The 23,712-nt window shown below is 42.4% G+C and overlaps 2 protein-coding genes across 7 annotated transcripts in view; one reads left to right on the top strand and one right to left on the bottom strand.

The window, feature by feature from the left end:
- The window catches only part of LOC129188499 (cytosolic carboxypeptidase 6-like), a 371,608-nt gene extending 362,132 nt beyond the window's left edge, over positions 1–9,476 (bottom strand). For both annotated transcript variants that reach the window (XM_054789109.1, XM_054789107.1), the window contains exons 1-2: positions 9,403–9,476; positions 7,583–7,705 (exon numbers count right to left, since the gene is read on the bottom strand). In XM_054789109.1, the coding sequence (XP_054645084.1) occupies positions 7,583–7,705; positions 9,403–9,448 (169 nt within the window). In that variant the 5' untranslated portion in view covers positions 9,449–9,476. The remainder of the gene's footprint in view (positions 1–7,582; positions 7,706–9,402) is intronic.
- An 11,475-nt stretch (positions 9,477–20,951) lies between these two features.
- The window catches only part of elavl4 (ELAV like neuron-specific RNA binding protein 4), a 122,606-nt gene continuing 119,845 nt past the window's right edge, over positions 20,952–23,712 (top strand). For 4 of the 5 annotated variants that reach the window (XM_054791024.1, XM_054791022.1, XM_054791023.1 and 1 more), the window contains exons 1-2: positions 20,952–21,495; positions 22,125–22,265. In XM_054791024.1, the coding sequence (XP_054646999.1) occupies positions 21,448–21,495; positions 22,125–22,265 (189 nt within the window). In that variant the 5' untranslated portion in view covers positions 20,952–21,447. The remainder of the gene's footprint in view (positions 21,496–22,124; positions 22,266–23,712) is intronic. The other variant, XM_054791025.1, reaches the window with a different exon arrangement.

Raw genomic sequence — 23,712 nt, 5'->3', positions numbered from 1 at the left:
TGAAACATGCACTGTGACATTCTGAAGCTGAAATGTTGCTAAAGTGTGAGGGATGTGAGGGATGTGAGGTACTGCAAGACAACTAAGCCCCCATGATATACCACTCCCAAAGAAACAGAATAATCAATGTCACAATGAAGACCAAACACCTCATAGAAACAAATGACCAATAAATAGCATCCATCAAAAGCAACAGCCTTACCCCACAACCCGACTTTATCTCAAATGTATCTTTCTACATTTCCCTTGGCTTCAAAGAAAGAGAAAAAGTGCAGAGAGGAATTTTAGTGATCTGAGCAGTGAAGCGTCTCTGTTGCTGCCAAGGACATGTAAGAGAGACAGAGCGACTAAGAGTGCCTCTCAATACATCACATGTCAGGAGTACGCCCTCACATTCAGATGAATGGATCTTCGTTTGGAAAGCCCTCAAGAGTCCGAGTAATTTAAGGTCACTGAGCTTTATAAAAAAAATATATATATATATAGCCGGCAGAAAGAAAAATAAAAAAGGTAACAGGAGTGAGGAGTAGAGTCACATCTTGATATATTAAACTATTTCTTCAATGAAGCTAACTAAATGTAGTTTGTTTTTATTTTTTAATGAATAAAATAAATAAATAATAATGTGCAATCCTGAGTATCATCCATTGCTTCTTCTCTCTAACACAGTCAACATTAGCTGGCGGCCTGCGGGCCACATCAAGGCATCGGAGACTTGTGGCGTAACCGTGTTAGTTAGCAAAGAACTACAGAGTCAACCGGTGATGACGTCACAGACGGGCGACCAAGCCGGGGGACAATGACTAACAGGGACGTTTCATGATATGCGTAGATACTGTACATTACCAACACAGTTGGACTCAGCAGTGTATTAATGACACGACATGTTGGACGCTAACCGGGAAATGTACGCAACTTTGCGTACATTTTCTATGTAAACTGAAAAATACATTAACCGGGGTGTACGCTAACCGAGGTTCCACTGTCGGTTAGATTAGGTTTGATATGAAGTGAATTACGTACGGTGGTCTAGTGGTCCAGTGTTGGCCACACAGTCATAGTCAGGAGATCAGGAAGACCTGGGTTCCAATCTCCGTTGGGCATTTCTTTGTGGAGTTTGCATGTTCTCCCCGTGCGTGTGTGGGTTTTCTCCGGGAACTCCAGTTTCCTCCCACATTCCAAAAACATGCATGTTAGGTTAACCGGCGACTCTAAATTGTCCATAGGTATGAATGTGAGTGTCAATGGTTGTTTGTCTATATGTGCCCTGCCATTGGCTGGCGACCAGCCCAGGGTGTACCCCGCCTGTCGCCCGAAGTCAGACCTCATCCAGCATACCCCCGTGACCCTAATGAGGAGAAGCAGCATAGAAAATGGATGGATGGATGGATGAATTACGTGTGTGACTTCATTTAACACGTCCCCATTTGAGTCTCAAGTTCTCACTGCCTTTATACTGTACTGTGCTTACGACTGTGAATTTTTAATCATTTGACCCCCCAAATTAACACTGACAAGGCTAAAAAAATATGACAGTAATATATCAAATAATAATATCTTAAGGAGGCTCCAGCATACCCCCGCGACCCTAATGAGGATAAGCGGTATAGAAAATGGATGGATGGATGGATGGATGGATAATATCTTAATGTAGGATATAATATTAATTACAATAGCATCGGACCCTCGGACAAGTGTGACTGATAATCCCTGCTCTACAAAGTGAGGAAGGGAAGTCCATGTCTCCCCCAGCTACGTACTGTATTTGGGGACCAGGTAGGACTTTAAAAACATGTTTTTCTTCTTTAATCAATAAAAACTCAACCAACCTGACTCGCTGGACACTGCCGTAAATTAATATCGCCTGTTAAGCTTGACCGCATTCTCCCCCCTACCAGCCTCTGACCACCCCTGACCTGCTCCTCCGCTCAGTGGTCAGTTCCCCTGTGGATTTGCCTTCCTTCAATTAGCATCTGACTATCAGTTTGTCCAGCTAGCTCATTTATTGATTTGCCAAGCACTGAATACCGTTGAATTTGTACCTATTCAGAATCTGGGCAAAATTTTAGCCAGATTGTACATGTTGGCATTCAAGTTGACCTGAATGAACTACTCACCCAGTGGTGGCAGCACTCATGCAGCCCCACACCACTACGCTACCACCGTCATTATCTTCTTACTCACTCGTGTTGCCGGCTATTTAGACAACAATGGCTGAATTTTCAGTGGATTGTACGTCTAGATTGTACGTCAGTAAACTGCAGTAAAAATGTCAGGAGTGTACAGTAGTCCCTCGTTTATCGCGGTTAACTGGTTCCGTACCTAACCGTGATAAGTGAATTTCTGCGAAGTAGGATTCCTTATAGTTATTATAGTCCGTGTTCGATCTTATTGTGCCTGTTGTGAGATAATTCAAACCTGCAGGTGATCAATTCTGGTGCTTGTGTGTCTCAGCGAACCTATTAGTGACCAATGTAGAACACAACATTTCACCATTTCTGAACGCGTCTTTTGAATGCCTTATATCTGGATTTGAGTTCATTTAGCCCTTTTTATGGTTGAAAATGTTTAAATCAAGCAAAAGTACATAACATTTGCTATTTTTAAACTAATAATAGGTCCTATTTAAGCACAAAACAGCATGACTTATTAATTAATATATTTTGGAAAAAACGTGATGGAATGAAAACACAAAATTCGAAGCGAAAAGTGGCGAGGGATGACTGCAGCCAGTTTTGAGAGACACTGTAAATAGTTGGCTGAACATTCAAATACGTAGAGTCAAAGTATGTGTGTCAGTTCATGTTTGGCAGTGTATACCCTACAGAGATGTGTTGATGTGGCAGCACAAGCTCATATTTTCAAATATATTTGTATATGAATGTTTTAGATGCCGACTGACACAAGGGAGATTAGGAGTGCAGTGTTTTTTTTAATCTGTTGCTGTGGGAGTGGATTCCAAGATCCTGTACATCGTCTGACAGATGATTGTCATGTACATCATAAATATTAATGCACATCATGCTGTGTGCTTGGCAGCAACAACCACCCCCACTCCAAAACTAAGCTGTTTAAAATGATAATAACTTTTAAAAAAACAAAAAACTCTCTTTTCTGTCTGTCAACTACCAGCAGGATTGTGCGTAGCTAGCACAGGTAGCTTTTTCACTCCATTTGGTGGAGGAAAAATCTATTACCTTCTGGGTGCAAATGTGTTCACAACAATTCTGCCTGACTTTCTCAGTTAAAAGAGTGTTATTACATTAGTTTGCAACCTAGACAAGCACATCTATTTCGAGAGTCTCAAAAGGCCTCCACTCTTTATTGGACTGCAGCATAAAGAAACACCAGTCTGTGCATGACTGTTCTCCATTCCACCGCATAAGTTCGATTCTATTGACAAAATCGATTGCAAAAGCAGATGAGTCTGTGATGTGCTTATCAATGGACCCCGTTAAACATTTGTCACCCGTGGGGAATTTCGTTGACCAAAGAAGTCAGTGACAGCAGGCTGCAGTCTGACTAATCAGTGAGTGTTTAATTACATCTGCAAAGTCCAGAGGTGCAGGAAAACAATAACCCCGCTCTGTCAGTGTCATCCTTTGTTAAAACAGATGGGACTTTCGTCAGCAACATCGTGAGGAGGCTTTCACAAAAGAATCCGGGACTTAGCCGAAAATGTAAACAGTTTGATTGTGGGAGGAAACAAATGTGACAAGGCCAGATAAGAATGTCATTTGGATTTCACTCGAAAAATAATTAGGGTTTTCATATCAGGTTAAGGAATCTTTGCTTCGTGAACGTAAGAATAGACACTGACTTTGTGTTTGCAGATTTACAAACTTTATTCTCTATAGTGACTATGCATTTTCTTAAGTAGGCTATAAATATCAATCTGTATTTGCATGTTCCGCTGCAGAAAGCATGCATCAAATGATAGAGTATGTCATACTTTGGCGTGACCTGTTGTTTGAGACACCCACTATATGTAAATAAGGAGTCCATCAGTGCATATGGCTGACAACAGTGTGAATTTAGCCTCGTCTAAATGTAAATTGGGTTTCATACCTTTGGCAAACAGCTTACACGACGAGTGTCTATCTAAACATTGGATAATATTTTCTTACACAAAAATAGTAAATGCTTTAAGAAATGAACACATGATGCACATGGTTGCCAACCGCAGGAAGGGGCTAGTGTTTGCCAACTACCCCTTTCTGAATGTAAGAGCATACAAATCGCTTCAATCAAAACATGCATATAATCCAAGGCAAGAGAAATTGACGTCATACGGGGAATTTAAGGCAATTTCATGCATATATGGTTACTTGTAGAAGCTCCTTTTTTTGGAGCGAGTAATGCCTGTCTCAGCTGTACCTACAAAGAAATCCATAACATATAATGAGACTTGTAATGAGTGAGCACAGGTCAAGCTAAAAGTGCAGTTCTGCTTGGTCAGTCAAAGATCCTAAATTGAACCGTCACTACGGCTATTAAATGGACGGAAACACACAAATGTTCAACAATAGCACAAGACAGCGTTTGACACTGAGCACTTTTAGACTAAATGAAAATGAAATCAAGCCCCATCTTAGTAGCAAGATCGTTCTGTATTGCCTACAGTCAGCATAGTGGTGGCAGTGTCATGGTCATGTGTCCGCATGAGTGCTGCCAGCACTAGAGAAGCTGTGGTTCATTGGGGGAAACGTGAATTCCAACGAGTAGCAAGATAATTGTGGCTTGCCAACAGTCAAGCATGGTCGTGAGAGTGTCGTGGTCATGTGTCTGCATGAGTGCTGCCAGCACTGGAGAAGCCGCGTTTTGTTGAGGGGAAACGTGCATTCCAACAAGTGAGCAGCAAGACAATTGTGTCTTGTCTGCAATCAAGCATGGTGGTGGTAGTGACATGATCTGGGGCTGCATGAGTGCTGCCAACACTGGAGGAGCTGCATGCAGTTCATTGGAGGAAACATGAATTCCAACAAATGCATGGCAAGATAATTGTGTCTTGCCCACTGTAGGAGTGCTGTATGTCAGGCATGAGCACTGTATGAGTGCTGTATGAGGGGCCGTGTGAGTGCTGCCGGCATAGGTGAGTAGCGGTTCATTGGGGGAAACATGGATTCCAACAACTGACTGGCAAGATGTCTTGCCTACAGTCAAGCATGGCAGTGGTAGTGTCATTATTTGGGGCTGTATGAGCGCTGCCGGCACTGGAGAGCTGTGGTTAATTGGGGGAAACAAGTGAGTAGCAAGATGATTGTGTCTTGCCTGTCGTCAAGCACGGTGGTGGTAGTGTCACGGTCATGTGAATACATGAGTGCTGGCGGCAATGGGGGAGCTGCAGATCATTGGGTAAACATGAATTGCCAACAAGTGAGTTGCAAGATAGCTGTGTCTGACCGACAGTTAAGCATGGTGGTAGAAGTGTCATGATCTGGGGCCGCTTGAGTGCTGCTTACTCAAGCGTGCTGCTGTTCATTGAGGGGTAATATTAATTCCAACCTGTGCTGTGACCATGTGAAGCAGAAACGGGGTCAAATGGCAGTTTTGCTACAAAATAAGGAGTCCAAACACACCTCCAAGACAAGAAGTGTCTTGCTGAGGAAGGTGAAGGTGATGGAGTGGCCAGGTGATGGAGCACACGATGTCTAACATCCACCAGCTCCACCAGTAATGTCATCATGGAGGAGCAGAACTGGATTCCAGTAACAACCACTGCAGCTCTGGTCAAGCCCACGTGGGAGACAAGGATAATGCTCCAATTAAATATCAACACTTTAGGCTCACTCATGTTAAATCTACAACGTTCACAGACTACTCTTCGTTTTGTCGACGTTTTATTTGTGTAGTATACAAAGTTGATAAGATATACAGTAGTAATATTTTCTAAAACATGAGGCGTGTACTATCTTTTGTGAGATACTATAAACCCTGTTCATTTGATATCAGCAAGCAAACATCGTCCTCGCCCCCATTCTAACTTTAATAATGCATTTACCAGAGAGATATTAATATATCAATTCCATAAATCATTCAGGGGATGCATCCGGAGCCAGACATACTGGTATGTTAGCTGATCTCAGCGTGGGAGCTCAAAGCCCATTAATCAATGTCTCAGCTCCTATGACCATGTCATTTGCGGAAATGAGCAAAAGTAAAAAAAAAAAAAAAAGGAATTCTAATGCATGTGAACGCAACATCATGTACACTGTACAAAAATTCACCACCGAAAATCAACCACTGTCGCAAACTGGAGAAAGTGGAGCATATGTAACGGTTGCCAGTTGCTGTGGTCGTGCCAAAGTATGTTGGTAAACCTCACTCCCTGGACGGCGAGCTGACATCTTGGGGTTTTTGCTCGTCGGCTAGCGCTGCTCAACTCTTGTTTAGCGAGGATCGGTGGACCGGGGTTCGGGCCCTGGCGGGTGTAGGGCCTGATTGTGAGAGTGACCACCATCACGCACACAGGTGCCATATTTTCCGGACAAAAAAAAAAAAATCATTAAGTCGTTCCGTGTAGTACCGTGTTTTTGATCGAGCTATCATCATAAATGTCAGAATATTCTCAGAGAAGACACTTCCCAGTGTGTAGAAATGTATCAAACAGACATACTTGTATTGCAAAACGTCATTTTTGTATTTAAAAATGAATTAAAACAGACTGAATTAACAAACAGAATTAAAATCATACGTGTGTATTTAGTTAGTCATTGGCCGACCCAACAGTTACAATCTCTAAGCTAGACAAAATTTGCGTGATGTCTAAAATACCACATTTCTCAAATCACATATATTATACAATTATAGCTGCACATTAATTACAGACGCACAGAATTAGAAAATATAATGTAGCAAAAAACATCCAGTATGCTCTGTATCATTCAATTTGTGCGTCTAAATGGGTCACAAGCTCAACTTCATGAATTTCTGCAGCCACTCTGCATTGCGTAAAGGCAGCACATGTTAAATTATATGCTGTATATATTTTGATGTACTGCATAAGTCGCAGGTCCAGACAAATTCTGAAAAAAAGTGCGACTTATAGTCCGTAGAATATGATGTGTGTATATGTGTGTCATTTCCAGCAGTATCCTCAAACGTAAAAATTAATGAATGTGAATTTGCTCAACCAATGAGTGATCAGCAGTGGTTTGCATCATCCATATGTGACATCGCAAATGGATGACCAAGTACTACCAGCTTTGGACAATGGAAAAAAAGCCGGTTACGTGAGATCTGTACTTGCAGGCAGCGTCAGGCCATATAAATACACCCCTGATAATGAAAAGAGTTTGTGGGCTAGGACATAAGGTTGAGCAAATACAATTGTGCTTATGCATGCAAAGAATTAAAATCCAAAATAAAGACCTCACTGTCAGAGCAAGTTTGAATAGGCAGCCAATTCATCGAGGCAAACATTTGAGAACCGCCGTCAAATATATTAAGTAAGCATGTCACGATCGCTCCACCAGCAGCAGTATCTGGAACTGTTTGTCAGCCGTCTTCAGCGCTACGGGATGCTGCAGTGTTGTATATTCCTACGCATATTTATTTGTATTTTTTCATCTTTGTTACTCACCACTCTCGAAGCAAGCGTCAAAAACCAGATGTCCTTTTCTTGGAGATCCTGAGTAGCCTGGCGGGCTGACTGCGAGCTTGTTGACATTCCCTACCAAGGCCTCCTCGCCGCCAGCTTCACTGCCTGGGCAAACATGATCACCACTTTATTAAATACGCTACGTTAAAATGTTGATGTCAGAAATAAAAAAAGCAAAATATTAAATCGGAAGGAGTACAAAAATCCCTCGTTTATCACGGTTAATCGGTTCCAGCCCCGACCGTGATAAGTGAACTTCCACAAAGTGGGATCCAACATTTATACATGGAATATTTTCGTAGTTAGAGCATAGAAAACCTGTTTATCACCTTCTAAATGTGGATTTTAACATTATTAGAACCCCGTAGACATGAAATAACACCCCTATAGTCAACTTTACACATCTACTAGCCAATATAATATTACCCATAAATATTAGCATTGGGAGAGTACTTTTACAGCGTACTTCCTGGTGGCTACTGTCTCATCACTGTGATATTACCCACACCTTGGGACCAGTGTAGAATGCTCCCACATCTTTGAATGCATCTTCTGAATGCATTATATTTTCATTTTCGTTCGCTTAGCCATTTTTATGCTTGAAAATGCTTAATATTGAAGATAATTAATTTTTATAGTACTGGTAGGGCGAAACGTGTATTTTGCTTGGTCACATTTTGATAAAGCTTCACATGAGCATTGATTAAAAAAAAAAAAGTAATCCTCCTATGTATCTTTTATTCCAGTCTGATGGTGGCATGCTTCCGTTTGAATGGGTTGAATGTGAGCTTCATTGTTTTTTGTCCACCACGATAATGATACCAAATTGAAGGGGAATGTTTAGCAATCATTGATGAAGCGATATCCAATGTACAAAAATACATAGAACCAACGATAAAGCCTAATTTTCGAGGGAATCCCCATTCACCGTGACAGGTTTTTTACCGCTGCGCCGTGCAGGGATTGGAACACCAATATAAACAAAATGTTCAAGATTAAACACTCTTAATGTACAAAATAATCGTCAAACGTCCTTATTTGTTCATATGATGCACACAGACCAATTCCAACGTCGTGCTGTGTCTCAGTTCTTCTCCGTTCTCCTTGCGCCTTGAGGCGTTCACGCGCACTCGTAATTTTGTGTGTTAAGTGTCCTTTGTTTTACATTTTTATTCACGTACCCCCTATTAGCATTGGTACTGTACTTTGGGAACCTAGAGTCTAGACGCCAGGGGCTAAGAACATTACCTAATGACCCTGAACTCATAATTTCAAACAGCATTATGGGGGAAACGTTCGAAAGTAATTTGAACAATTCCAGAAAACAACCGAGACTCGAAGTAACCACCTAATTAGGCAAATTAGAGGCGTGTCAGTCAATCTGGACTGTGAAAGGTTCAAAAGTGTTCGTCTTTCCCAGGAGGAGGTCATGGAATGTGGCTAGCAACACAGCAGTTGACACTCGAGGCTAATCTAGGTAACAGCTAACTAGCTAACTAGAAATGACAGACGAGCAACAGACCTCCTACTACTGTTAATAATGGATTCCGGTCTCCGCCTCCACCGCATTTCCTTCCACTTTGTGCGGCGAACGTAGGTTGTAGCAAAACTAGCTTACGGCAAGCAGGTGACATCACTCTTGTTTACAAGCATGCACCTGCTAGCTAAAAGAGGTTAGCGTGCTAGCGCAAAAGCATTGAAATGAAGGAACAAGACGGGAAATAAACACTCGCAACGTTTGGACGCCCTTCCGCTTGGAACAAAAACGACGAGCGACTCAAGCAAGGCTGATTTGTACACACCAATCTCAGCGTCTTTCACGGGATTCTCCTCCATCTTTCCTTCCATCGAGCAGCCCGACGCGCTACCTTTGTTGCCTAGGCAACGGAGCAGGCGGCACACAGCGGGAGGGACTGCTCTATGCCTGCACATGTACACCAAAATAACAACATCCAGTGCAACAGCAGTTTCAAATACGTAAATAAAAATTACCTGCCTTTAAAATGTCCCAAATTTTACTTTGTTTCATTTTAAATAAGCCTTGGAATTCCTATAGTAGTGTATTGGAAATGTGTCAGTCAACATCTAGCCTTGCTGCTGGGATTTAGACCGTTTGAAAGTGTTTTAGAAAACCCTACCGGGTAGAGGTTGTTGGATCAACACAAATATCAATAATATTGACAAAAAAAAGGGAAAAATCAGTAATGTTGCAGGAATTAAGTAAAACATTTTCCGAAAAAGACGGAATTTTACGAGAATAACATTGTAATATTATGAGGAAAAATTCCATAATATTATGACAGACAAAACAATGAATCATATTGTCATTTTTGGAAAATTTGATTCTGGAAAAAATCATATGTTTTGAGAATAAAATCAAATTAGTGCTGGAATAATGGCATCATTTCAAGAAGAAAATTTCCAAGCATAAAGTTTAAATAGTCGGAAAATTAAAAAAAAAACAGCAGAAATTAGTTGTCATTTTAAAGTAAAAATATTGAGAGAAAAAAGGTTACAATTACGTTACAATTATATGAGAATAAACTCATAATGTTATGAGGTGAAATAATGCAATATTTCTAACATGTGGTTGAAATATTAAAGAGAAAATATATGATTCTTTTTGAAAGTTTTAATATTATCAGAAACAAACAGCAACTGTAGTAGACCGTGGATAACGTTTTACTTAAAGTTTTCTAATCTACAGTTTAAAAGAAATAAGATCATTCCTGGCTGATCCGAGTTCTTGAAATATAATTAAAGTAATTACATAATAATGACATGTATTAATAATGACACAATTAAAGGTAATCACAATTATGTAGATTATAATTATAGATTATTTTTACATAGCATCGTCCAACTCATCCTTTGTAATGTTCTGATGCAGGCCAAACAGCGTCACAATAAGGAGTGGAACAGGAGGCCACAAGCGTTAGCAACACTACCATAGCTATGCTAGCCACAGTGCTAACATTCCACTCTCATTTTAACAGCATCATCATGCTAGGCTAGCCTTTTTGCCGAAGAACAACAAAATGGCCAAATTTACAGCTCCCATGTCTTTAAGGTTAAGGCACTCATGGTTTTAAGATGTGTAGATGTTTTAAGCCTGTTTGTTTACAAAGCTGCCCTCATGGAAGTGGTGGGTCTCCTCTAGCTAAAATGCTAAAATGAATGATATAGTAATAACAGTCATCTGGCTTAGTTCAGGACTTTACAGAATATTGTCGACGTGGACCTTTTTTGTCAACACGGTGCGCTATACTTTTCTCATCATGGTACCCTCCCTGTTTTGTTGCAGCCCGCACCTGCATTTTAATGGTGTTTTCAAAGAACGCCAATCACTGCAGGCCACAGTGTAGAATCATCCTGCAGATTGATTAAAGCTGGTGCTTTTCTAGGCAACTGGAGCGTAGATGCCATCAAGGCCAATCAGGCCTGATCTTATTCCTTTGCCATTACAAGGGCTGCACCTGATTAAATACATCAAATGAGCAGGCGCACACCTCCTGCAGCAAAGAGGCATGCCGGGTGTTGCTAATTTTCGGGTTATAAGCGATGTGTGACTGGACCCAATCATTTTTCTGTGTGCATTTGATGACCTGCATCAACAAGCGGACGGCAGATACCTGCAGGTCAGACTGATTATTTGTCAGATGCAGCACGAGAATGCAGCGCTGCCGTGAAATAGTCTATTTTTACCCAAGAATCGCAATGACCGCCCTCCATGCTATGTCATTGTTTTTTAACACTCGTGCCAATTAACGTCCCTCGACTGTGGCACAGTCACTCATTTCACAAGAGGGAGATTGAAATTGAATTACGGAGCATGAGGAGAATAAATGAGATATGCTGCGTGTTTCCCCTTGTTTCTATGCTCTTATCGAACAGAGACGACATCAGGGTGCTTGAGTTTACCATAATATCCTGGCTTGTCTGCAGCAGATAAGGTGACTCTGGAGAGCCCGACTGTAGCCTGATATCATGGCCGAAAATCATCATATAGTGCATATGAATATGCATTACACAATGCTCTTAGCATTGCTCCGTAGGGTACCATGCATGACTCTATCTAACCTATGCAACCGTAAAGGCTGTGATTGGTCGGCTTGTGGAACATTAGTTCCTATGTATATACGACTCGGCCCAGCTCCTTGAACACCCTCTCCTTCAAAATTTGCAATAAAAATGAGTATCATAACTGGCCCGTCACGATAATTGATAAATCGATAAATTGGCACGTGCATGTATGCGTATGTGTTTCACCTGCTCGTCTGTGTGCATCGGTTCTTTAGCGGAATGAACGGAGAGAATGGGCTCTCATCTAATTCGGCGTCTAAATGAGTTGATGCAGAGGGTTTAGCTGTGAGCTTCCTGAGCCAGTGTACGCTAACGTGAATGACGGCACAAAAGCAATAGTTTCTAAGGCGAATGGCACAGCCACAGTGTGGAATATTTCGGTTTTAAACAGAACGAGGAAGGTGAACGCATGAACACCGACGGCCGACACGGACAGTTTTCTCAACTGGGAAAAGACAGTGCCACTGGCTACATTGCAAAAACATACATACAGGCAACTTCTTTGTCAAGCTAATGGCTCACACAGGTACACCATACAGTGTACTTGAGTACCATCTAGTGGTTCAAATGTGAATTACACCTCCCATGACAATCAATGAAAAAAATTGTCTAAAAAAATGTTGCCCATATTATCGAATATCGACAGTACTTTGTAGCACAATTTTGACCAGCAAAATTTGTTATCGTGACAGGACTAGCCGTAACACATCAATTTGTTCCAGCTGCAATAACACTCCCCTTCTCTCTTTAATTACCATCATTCACTTTTGAAGAAAGAAACCATTAAGCTAAATAGTCTATGGGAGTTGTGATTTCTCACAGGGGTGACGTCACGTCATGCACTCACCCCTGACGAAGCGCTATTTTAGCCGGGGTGTCCTGGGCTGGTGTGGTTACACGTGGTCTGCGGTTGTGAGGCCGGTTGGATGTACAGTCGTCCTTCATTTGTCGCAGTTAATTTCCGACTTTCTAAATACAGTTTGTGATGATTAAATGATTAAAAATGTTAATAAATTAATCTGTTTTCAAATTAATTAATCATGATTAATCACATTTGCAATTATGTGTGAAATATGCCCATTTTTACTGTATTTTATGTACAAAAAGATAAATGACAGGACACAATATGTACTGTATTAAACCGAAAATGTAACTCAAGCTAAAAGATACGACACGTCTGAAAATTTGTTTGCCTAACACTAGTCTCTTTAACAGTAGCACAACATTTGATACACACTTTAACCTTATGTTTGTATTGTGCCTTACATGTGTCGGGATTGATTTAGCCGTTTTTTTATCCTTGAAAATGCTTAAACACATTTAGGCCAAAAACATGTCAAATTTGCTTAATCATGCATATTTTGGACTAAAAATAGGCTGTAGTCAACTGCGAACCAGCGAGTAACCGCAATATGATTTTAAAAATGAATATAATTGAAAAAACCGTGACAGAGCGAAGACCTGAAAGTCGAAACGCGAAGTGGCGAGGGACGACTGTGCTGCCAACGAGCATTCACGGGCAACAGCTCGGGCGGACATGCAGTCCTGCAGTCAGCATGCCTACGCCTACAGCATGCTCCGTCAACACTCGCAACATCTGTGGCATTGTGCCTTGTGATTAAAAACAGCACCTTTTGGAGCGGCCTTTAACTGTAGCCAGCCTGCAGCTCACCTGTGCAATAATCATGCTGCTGAACCAGCATCTTCCCTGATTTTGAGGAAATTGATTATTTGTGTATGTAGAAAAAATAAAGATTGAGAAGCAAAAAAAAAGTGTGTATATTTTTGTGGCGTGTATTTTGTATATGTGTATGATATAAGTGAAATACTTTTCATAAGGTCTAAAATCATTGGTTAAATGGCTATGGAAGAACTGAACTGCTAAAACTCATTAAAGTTTTATTTCAACCAGGGCTGCAACTAACCATTATTTTGTTATTCTATTAATCTGAAGCTTGTTGTTGCTTGATTAATCGAGTCATCGATTAAGCCTGGCCTAGAAGGATGAAATCAATATGAAGCAAACACAAACACTGATGTGATCGGCAATACCAAAATAGCTGTCAGTTAACTGGGTAACCGGTTAATCATCCATTCATTGATTATTCCCAGAACTGCCTCTGGATATGAGAAAATACAAGGTTTGAAATACTACAACTACAACCTAACCTGATGTTATATCATAGAAAAACAATGCATTTAACTCATTCAATCCCAGTCGTTTTCCAAAAGGCAACGCGTTCACCGCTGGCCATTTTAGACGATTTTGACTGATCTTTCAAGGCACACAGAATATTGTGTTCTATGGACCTTTTCATCATGATAAACAAAGTTAGTTTCTATCTTTTTCCGTTCTTTAGTAATCATCAGTAGAACATGGGTAAGTTTCAGGAAAATATCAGTTCTCGACTAGAAAAGGGAGAAAACCAGCTTTTTGTGTAAAGATACATTTCAAGCATAACTTTCACTGTGAAAATAGTTTTTTGCTTCTGTGACAGCTAAAACAACTATACCACAACATAAACAACACAAAAAAAGTGTTGTTTTACATCAAAATAACAATGTATTTACAAAATAACACCATGAACTATTTACAATTTTCACATTTGGAACTGAAGTGCGTGTGCGCACGCGTGCAGGCGCGTGTGTGCGTGTGCATGCGTTGAAATTTCCCTACAATGCGTAACCTTCTGCGCAGTACACTCCTCCACGCTCTCTCACTTCCTCCTTCCTGTCATGTATGTTTTTTTGGTTTTTGTTTTTTTCCATTCAAATTCACATGCCAAGCTCTTACAAAATGCACTTATATGGCTTATAACTGCTCTAAAAGCGACATCCATTTGTGGTGCAGTTGCATCATCACCTCTTTTTGCCTCTCACACAAAAAAATGTAAAAGACGTATAAACACGTCTTTGGCATCGAGCTTTCAGGATTATAAAAACGTATAACTACGTCTTTGGTATTGAAAGTGTTAATTCACGTTCAAATTAATTTCCTGTCAACTGTATGCATACAGACGCACGGTTAGCATGTTGGCCAACACAGTAAAAGCCTGGAGATCAGGAAAACCTGCGTTTGATTCTCCCCTGGGCATTTCTGTGTGGAGTTTGCATGTTCTTCCCGTGTGCACGTGGGTTTTCTCCGGGTACTCCGGCTTCCTCCCACATTCCAAAAACATGCATGTTAGGTTAATTGGCGACTCTAAATTGTCCATAGGTATGAATGTGAGTGTGAATGGTTGTTTGTCTATATGTGCCCTGCGATTGGCTGGCGACCAGTCCAGGGTGTACCCCGCCTGTCGCCCGAAGTCAGCTGGGATAGGCTCCAGCATGTCCCCGTGACTCTAAAGAGGAGAAGTGGTATAGAAAATGAATGGTTGGATGTATGTATGCATAAAAGTGCTTTAAAAATTGTATAAAATGTATGTTTTTATTTGATGGGGAAATTTGATCATTTATGTTGGTGTGCCAGCACCAACATTTAATGGGAAGGATACCGACTTGGAAGGATACCGACTTATCACAAACATCCAGGGTGCCGTGACCAGGAAGTTGCATGCAAACAAAAATTAACCGATGAAAACATAACCTCCTTGTCAGAGGTAAAAATAGAAACACTTTCAAGAATAACCCCTCAGCTTTCTGCCCAAAGTACACTTTGCACGCAGCATTTTCCTGTCAAGATGTCTGCAAAGTGCAGCAATAATTTAATGAAAACATCCATCACTGGGAAACACAATCACTTGAAAGAGAAGCACAGTCCGCATCGTGTGGTCTTTCACGTTTTAATTATCTCTCAGGAGAATGTATTTTCTCACTCTTATCCAAACACGTGTGACCGCTCATATGTGTGCTTCACATGCGTGCAGACACGCCTGTCTTGGTGAAAAAGTGAAGGTGCTGTGACTTGAAATGTGGCTATTTTTGAGTCCCCGAGTGGAGGATACACCATCACAAACCTGATCTGAGAGTATCAGAAACCCCTCTGGGATGATATCATGTTTTTCATCACATTTCAGAAGTTTGCTTTTCTTTTTTTTTCCCCTCAGAAATAGCACTCTTAACAATTACCAGACGTGGCCACGACTCAGATGAGAATATGTGGAAAAAGTGATGCATTCACGTTTTTTGGATTGTGCTTTGATGTTTTATGAATTGATATTTTTTTTAAAAGGGTGCATAGACCTCCAACAAGGCCAAACAATATTACCAAATGCTGTTAGCGTCCTCCCTCTGAGTTTAATATTGCATGGTGTTGCATTTGGCTGGTTTCAGTTTTGACTTAAGTCTCTGAAACCTGTGTCGAGGCTCCAAAGTACACTACACCGTCTTGCACCCCCCCCAACAAACGCTCTCGCGTAGCGTGATGTGCACCTCCGAAAACATCTAATCCCGCATCACACCGACGTGGATCGTAAAGGCTGTGACTGGTCCTTTTGTAGAACATGAATTCCTGTCTTATTTCCAATAACACGTCCCTTCTCTCTTTAATTACCATTGTTCGCTCGCGACGAAGGAAGCTAACAAACTAAATTGTCCACAAGAGTAGTGGTTGCTCACAGAGTTGAGCTCACACAGACCTGACAAAGTGGTGTAAAAGGCCAAAGGCCAGCCCATGGACCATTTGCGGCCCTTGGCGCATTTTTCACTTGCGCCAACTTGCGCTTTAAACATTACATGCGACCAATTTGGCCTCCAATTTATTTGTTGTGAACTTAAGAAATTGTTTCACACAGAGTGGGGAAGAAGGAAAAAGTAAGAAGTCAAAAACCTACCACTTCCACACGAAATGGGAGGATAACTTTTTTTTCGCTCTGTCATGTCAGACATGCCATGGCTGACTGTCGTATCGAAGGTACTGTACTGACGCCTAGTGACAAGAATACTACAGGACTTGCCTCTCAATAATCTTTGACCAATAATAGGCCAATAATAAGCGATCATTTATTACCCGATTAATTTTTGAAAAACCGTGATAGAGCGAGGGGGCGATGTTCGATGACTGTACAGTGGACTCCGTTTAAGTGGACAACCCGTTTATGTAGACCAACTCCTGGTCTACCGTGCTCTTCTTATTGCTAAAAAGTGCCAACTTAAGTCGACGTTGACATGATCAACCACTTTGGTCGACGTATCATTTGAGTGCTCGGGGCGTCATTTCTATGAAAAGTTGGCCCATTTATGTTGACATGTGTTGTAGTACTGTTAACGTTGTCATTATCGCTAAGCAGCGTGAAACCAGAGAATAAAAATGAGCAAACAGTGACTTCCTGTTCAGCGCAAATTAAGCTTCAAAACAAAAACATGGCAGCAGTAACCTGGATTCTACCACAGCAACTAACACAATGAACTCGCCCTATGAGCAAGAACTGCCAAAGATCGTTTCTCTGTCCACGCAAGGTAGTCCCGCAAAAATCAGAAGAGGCAGCAAGGTGGGTGGTTACGAGGGGACGGGAATTGGGAGTGTAGCGTTGGCGGGTGGCGGTGGTGGCTGAGGAGGAACCAGCCAGCAGTACACAGAGAATCACTATGATGACAGCAATCAGGGAGCTCAAGGGAGCGAAGCGGGGTCAGAGAGGAAGGCTTGAGAGGCAGCTGACTGAGGAATCAAGCCTCACTCCGGATGATTCATCTGACAGCCAACCCCCCCCCATCCCTCCCTTCTTCCCTCCATCCTCCCTCCCAGGGCTCCACTGGACCACTCGTCCCCAGAGACCACCAGCTTCGAGGAACAGGGATGTGGCCAGCAGCCCTTTTCTTAGACGACAGTAGAAATGAACTGAAGACAAGACAGTAGAGGAGTAAACGGATACGGTTGACCATACATGCATGTACAGTATGTTGCCTCATACCAATAGATAACTCCTTTGCCTTGTATCCTCTTCCCTTGATGCATGCAGTCCTGCTTCATCTGTCCCTCCCTCTCAGCTTTGTGTTGGACACTGAGGTGGGAATCGCAAAGAAGAGCGCGATCGGATCTGATACGATACAGCTACAATGTCAAACTTGACATATTGGTATTAAAGCCAATGTTTCTATTTAACTGAATAACAAAAATAAATTCAAAAAAAGTCATGCTGGACACAATGGAATCCCGCTAAAGCAATCAAATTGTCTGTAAAATATGGCTTAAAAGTCAAACCATTTTTATTTCAAACGGGTCGGGGTCATTGTATTGTCAGGGCATTGACTTGATCGCAACGGGACTTTTCAGGTTGTTGTAGAAGTTGTTGCACCTCTCAACCGAGCAGGTTTCTTGAGTTCTTGCTCAAAGACGAAGTAGGACAGCGTTAGTCAGACTCCACAGCTCCAGACTAGACAATTTAGATTCTTATGCTTTCATATGACGTTATATATTTTTATCTAACTGAGTTTCTGCGATAAATTTGTTGTATGCCTTGACAGCCGTAGTCAGATTAGCGCAGTGCTATCTAGTCAGACTTGGGCTGTCCTACCTAGTCTTTGAGCAAGAACTGATGAAGCCTGCTCGGATGAGACAGCCTGAGCAGCTCGGCAGCAACCGATTCAATGCCCTGAGAAGCTAGCTTTGTGTTCTCTGTTTTTCGTGATGGCAAACATGTAAATATGTGATCGACCATAGAACCAGAATTGGCCTGGCTGCTCAGTACTTTATTGATTCAGGGAACACCCTAAACCATCACTCAGTGGCAGTATTGATCTGCAAAAACATTGACCCCTCTCGATTCGTACCTTTTTCTCACAGAGGTCCCACACAAGTGGCATAACAATGCCATGTGGCGACGTGCTCGTGAACGGTGTGCAGCAACAATCGACACAACAATCAACACAACAGAGCAGGAGTGACCGAGTCTCGAGTGTTAAACTTTGCAGTGGGATACGCTTTCACCCAGGCTTCTGTTATGGCGCCTTAGGCTACGTTCACACTGCAGGTGAAGTCCGATTTCTTTTTGTGCTCATATGTGACTTGTATCTGTTTTCTTTCCAGTGCGACTCAGGCCGCATTTGTTTGTAGATATTAGATGAATAGAAAAATACAATATGTGTATATGCAGTCTGAACGGTGAGGCTGCATATATCCGTTATACGTTGTCGAAAGTCATGTTTTGCCAGTCGAGACTTGGATAAAGGTACAGTAGTCACCGATGTAGGCAAAAGTTGTTCTTGTCAACCGAAAATTATTTTTAAAAAGTGTCAGTGAAGCGGCTCGCGTCAGTGTCCCACCACTTCTAGCGCTGACATCCACCCGCACACTCCTCGGAACCGACATCCCAGCAATGTCTCTACAAACCGCCATAGCCAAAAGTCTTGCCCTCTTCCTTCTTAAAGTACTACGCAAAATCATTTGTCAAATGTTGACTCCCGTTGCACAAAATCCTTGAAATTGCCACAAACGCGCCAAAGAGAGGCAATGTTTATTTCCGTAAACACACGGCAATGCGTGTGACGTCGTGCTTTTCACTTCCCGGATGCTTCGCGTTCACGTTAGCAAGCCACATTTTTCTGGTAATGTGAACGACCACATAAAAAATCAGATTTTAACAAAAAATCCGAATTGCGCATCATACGGACGAAAGCGAAAGCATTTGCCAAAAATGTTTTCATTAATAAATATTTACTACATGTTTGTTTCTTATGTATTTTTTATAGTGATTTCCCATTGGGAACTTGGAAGTCAACCAGTATCAGGTTGAGCTTCGACATTAGAGGTTCTAATGTAGGCTACAGTCAAGCCATGGTTTTTGCATGCCTCAGTTTACATATGATTTGTTTTTTGTCTAAACCAAAATTTGGCCTACGTTTTTGTATACTGTCTCGTTTTTCGTGCAGTGTTGCACGTAACAAACTAGTCCCTTTGCCCTGAATTTGATCTTGCCAGGATGTACGGGAAGTTTGCATCAATAATAAATCCCATCCATTGGTCATTTATGATTACTTTTACGTCATTTATGATTACTTCACTTTATTTTCTGCATGTAAAACTGCAATTAGTCTCTCAAATGTATTTTTTGTTAATATTTTTAGATATTTGGAACTTATTCATTGGATTTACGTGGATTGCCTCAGTTTTGTACGTTTCGGCTCTCGTCAAATCAAAGGTTCTACGCGTGATGCACCATGTTTTAACACGTCATTTTGCAGTGTCGGACGAAATATCGATATTTAATGCTGTACGATGAGGGATAATAACGCGATGTAGTGTTGTCCCACCTCTATGGACAGTGTTAATCTAAACTGACGATCCAGTGTCAATAAAACTCGATTAACTTGCTTGGTCTTGACAGCAAAAGTAGAATTCAAAGCACGGGGAGAAAATCACGGGCCATAATTGCAGAGCTACTTGTATCACACCACTAACATTAGTGTTACAGAAGATGATGGCTCCAATTACTCCAGCAGCATGACCTCCATTAAGCTGATCTATTGTAAAACACAGCATTTTATTTCAGCAATATTGTCCCTATTACGACTCAAATACAGTACACCTCATGTCTTTGACAGCTCTTGACTGAACTCTTATGAGTCACACCGTTGGCTCGGACCTGTGTTTTATTTGTTTTCACTTTATTTGTTCCGTGTTGGACTCTCCTTGCTTTGTCACGACCGTGCCACACCCTGCTGAGGAAAAGGACAGCCGCCTGACCTTGATGCTCATATCAGTCCATCCCTCACTCAGGGGTAGCCTTTCTGTCCTTTCACGTGTGAAATATTTTACAATGCCATCTTGCATTGTCCTGTCCCCCCTCCATTAGAAAAGGATGCGTGTTAAACACAGGAAGTAAACAAACTATCAGTAACTGCTGAGACATGGGGTAGGATTCAATTAGCACTGCTTCTTCCTACTCCTTTTTGGACATGTTGACTTGTAAAGATGTGCTGCACGCTCCAAATAAACTACACCATTAACATATTTCTACATTTGAACCCTCCTATAGTTGTATACGTACAGTAGTATTAATTAGCCCACAGAATGGAATACGTTAGTCGGCGTACAACGAACCAATCCAATTATCCTTGCTCTATGTTTGCATTGGTCCATGAGGGAGCGCTACCATAAGTGCAAATGGTCCCTCAACATCTACAACGCACGCACACACACAAGAAAAGAGAAGGAAATCAAAAAATATAGGAGTGGCACCCAGAGAGGAAGGCGGCGATGTTGTCCGTGTTGCTAGAACAGTCTTCCCACCTTGTGGTAGCACAAGTGAACTGAAGCTGCATCAATGCGTGAGCTGCAGGGGGGGTGAAGAAGAGAGAGAAAGATGCAGGGAGGCAGAGAGGGCGGGAATGCAAAAGGGACGGTAGAGGCAGAGAGAAGGAGAGAGAGCAGCAGGGAGGGGAGTTTAAACTAAGTGCTATGTTTTGGGACAGCTAATCTGCTAGCGAGCAGTGTTAGGATCGGAGCGTATTGTGCGAGCCAGTGTGCGGGGGACAGATAAGGCAGCACGCCAGCCCGCCGAGCCGACCGACCGACCGAACGACCGACCGCCAGACTTCTTGTTTAATGCGCTGACTCCAGGGAGGGTTGAAAAAATATATTGACTCAAGACGCGTGCAGGGGATCCTGGACAGAAGCGGCATCGCGACAGAGACAGCCAAAAGCAGAGAAAATAAAGGACCTCAAAGTGACACCGACAGATTTTTTTTTTCCCACCCTGGTTTTTTTTTTAACTTGATTTTTCTTTCTTTTTTTTGCGCTTCTGGGACTGACTCCCATCCGTAGCAAAGACAAGGAAGGGAGAAGCTGACAATAGGACAGAATACTAAAAGTACCGAATCCGAACATGTTCGAAATAAGCCGAACACTCAACGCTGCCTTGTTGAGCAATGAGGTAAAGACATTTCTTCTTCTTCTTCTTCTTCATCGTCATCTTTCCTCCACACCTCACCTGTCTGCTGCCAGCCATTCTGTCATGCGTGTTTGTGTTTGCATGTCTGTGCACTTCTGTGCGCATCGTAGCCACAAGACTGTGCGGAGCAGCTGTGTGTCACATTTCCATAGCCCTCGATGACAAGACTGTTTGGAGCAGCTGTGTGTTACATTTCCATGGCACTCAGTGGTCACACGGACAACGGGGGGCTGCTCTGCTGTACATGGAGAGCTATAGTGGCCATACTTTGCATCGCTGCATCATTGTGCGAAGGTAGCCATCAGCCTTGCTTGTGCAATCGGGGACTCAAACTGTGCCTGCACATGCTTCTAAGTGCGAGAGCTTGCACATGTGTGTGTTCGCCAGCAAAATGTCCCCCTAATCCCTCCCTTCTCTCTATCGCTTCCTTCTGCATACACACTCCCTCTGTCCTTTTTAATATTCATCATCGTCCTTCCTACCTGCTGTTATCTGTCCCTCCCCACCAACCCCACCCTACCCCCTCCTTTCCTTCCCCTTCTCCTACACTCCCTCTCCTCCCACATCTATATGTGTGAGCGTGTGTGTGTGTGTGTGTGTTCTGTGAGCAGCATCTCAAGATGATGGCGAGGTACGGGCAGCTCTCGGGACTAGCAGCCAGTGGCGTGGGCTCCGTCCCCGAGTCGCACTCGCCGCTATTTCCCAGGGATCTCCCGTCATCGCCCGCCCAGACGGGCTACAGGTCATCCCTGGTAAGAGGATATAGACAGAGCACTATATCTCCATGTACAAGTCTCTCCATCTTTTTAATGAACACAGGCGTGTGTTGTAATAGCATGAGGGCTGGGGGGGTGTTGAGTTGTGTTTGTGTGTGGGTGAAAAAGGGCAGAAAGAGAACAAATCAATTGTACCATCCAGCCAGTAATCCTCAATGGATGCTATTAGTAAATATTTACATTGTTGTGTTTGTTCAATTACCCTACGCCTACTCTGTCTTTAGTCTCCACCAGACAGACTGTCATCTAGGGAATTTGAGGTGTGTGTGTGCGTGTGTGTACGACGTGCATGCGCGTCTGCATGGCTGAAATAATTCATAGTTGTGGAATTTGTATTGCTCTATTGTGTTCACTGCTTCCAATCAAATTAGGCTGTGAAGTGATGAATGAGGATTAGCATGAAACATGATGTCACAATGTAATTCCAAGCCTGCGGAGGAGCACCATAGAACCATACCTGTTCGTGCAAGACTCCGTGTCAACAGATAACTTCAAGAAAAGTACAAAAAAAGAAACGAAAAAACCCCAAACATTTTAGTTTAAGAAAGTCCCCAGCTCGCCGCATTAAGGCGACAGGAAGCTGCGGGTGCTTCATTGGTTCGCCTACCCTTCAAACTGGCTCAGATCCACACGCCAAAGCCTCCCGGAAGCTTTCATAACCCACTGTCATGCTGCTGACGATACCCAAGGGGGTTTCCGGCAAACTCTATGCAAATTGCGCGGCGGAGTATAAGCGGTGAAATAAGTCTATGTGGAGTTGGGCTTCAAAAGTGCTTCCCCCCCCAAAACCACCCACCCCCCACCCTCCGACTTCTCGCTCTGCATTCTTACAATAGTTCAAAGCCATCTGTCTCAATGTTCTTGTTGTCCAAAATGCCCATTTAGACGGGACGGTCTTATCTGCAGCTTGCATGAAGCTGCTGGCCCATGAATTATTCGCGGAAACAAGTGGAAGTAATAAGTTGCATTTATCCGAGCACTTTGATTGACGTGTTTACATATTTGATGCAGCGCATAGTGAGACGGAGAAACAAAATTCGAGGCAGTCAACTTTCAAATCACTTTGAATCGAACGGCGCCGATTATGAATGTCATTGGGGGAGTGGGGTGAGGTGGGGGTTGGTTTATGTGCCAGCTTTATTATGAATAACCCCTCGTTACATGTGTGTATATCCACAGTGTGCGGTTGTAGTTCCTGCTTATGGTTTTGCACATTCGTATTTCCTGTGCGTGTGCGTATGTGTGTTTGTGTGCGAGTGCGTGCGTGTGTGTGTGTGTGCGCGCATGCACGGATGATTACCCTGTTTAAGAAAGACCATCGTGATTAATGGTACCTTCATTAGGCTCGGCGAGATCATTTGCATACATTAAGCAAATGCAGTGGAAAATTTTGGTAGATTTAATGCTAAAAGTGTCAAATGCC

The sequence above is a fragment of the Dunckerocampus dactyliophorus genome, chromosome 10 (assembly GCF_027744805.1).
Source record: "Dunckerocampus dactyliophorus isolate RoL2022-P2 chromosome 10, RoL_Ddac_1.1, whole genome shotgun sequence".
In the NCBI taxonomy this organism is placed as follows: domain Eukaryota; kingdom Metazoa; phylum Chordata; class Actinopteri; order Syngnathiformes; family Syngnathidae; genus Dunckerocampus; species Dunckerocampus dactyliophorus.
This window is presented reverse-complemented; position numbering and strand designations above follow the sequence as displayed.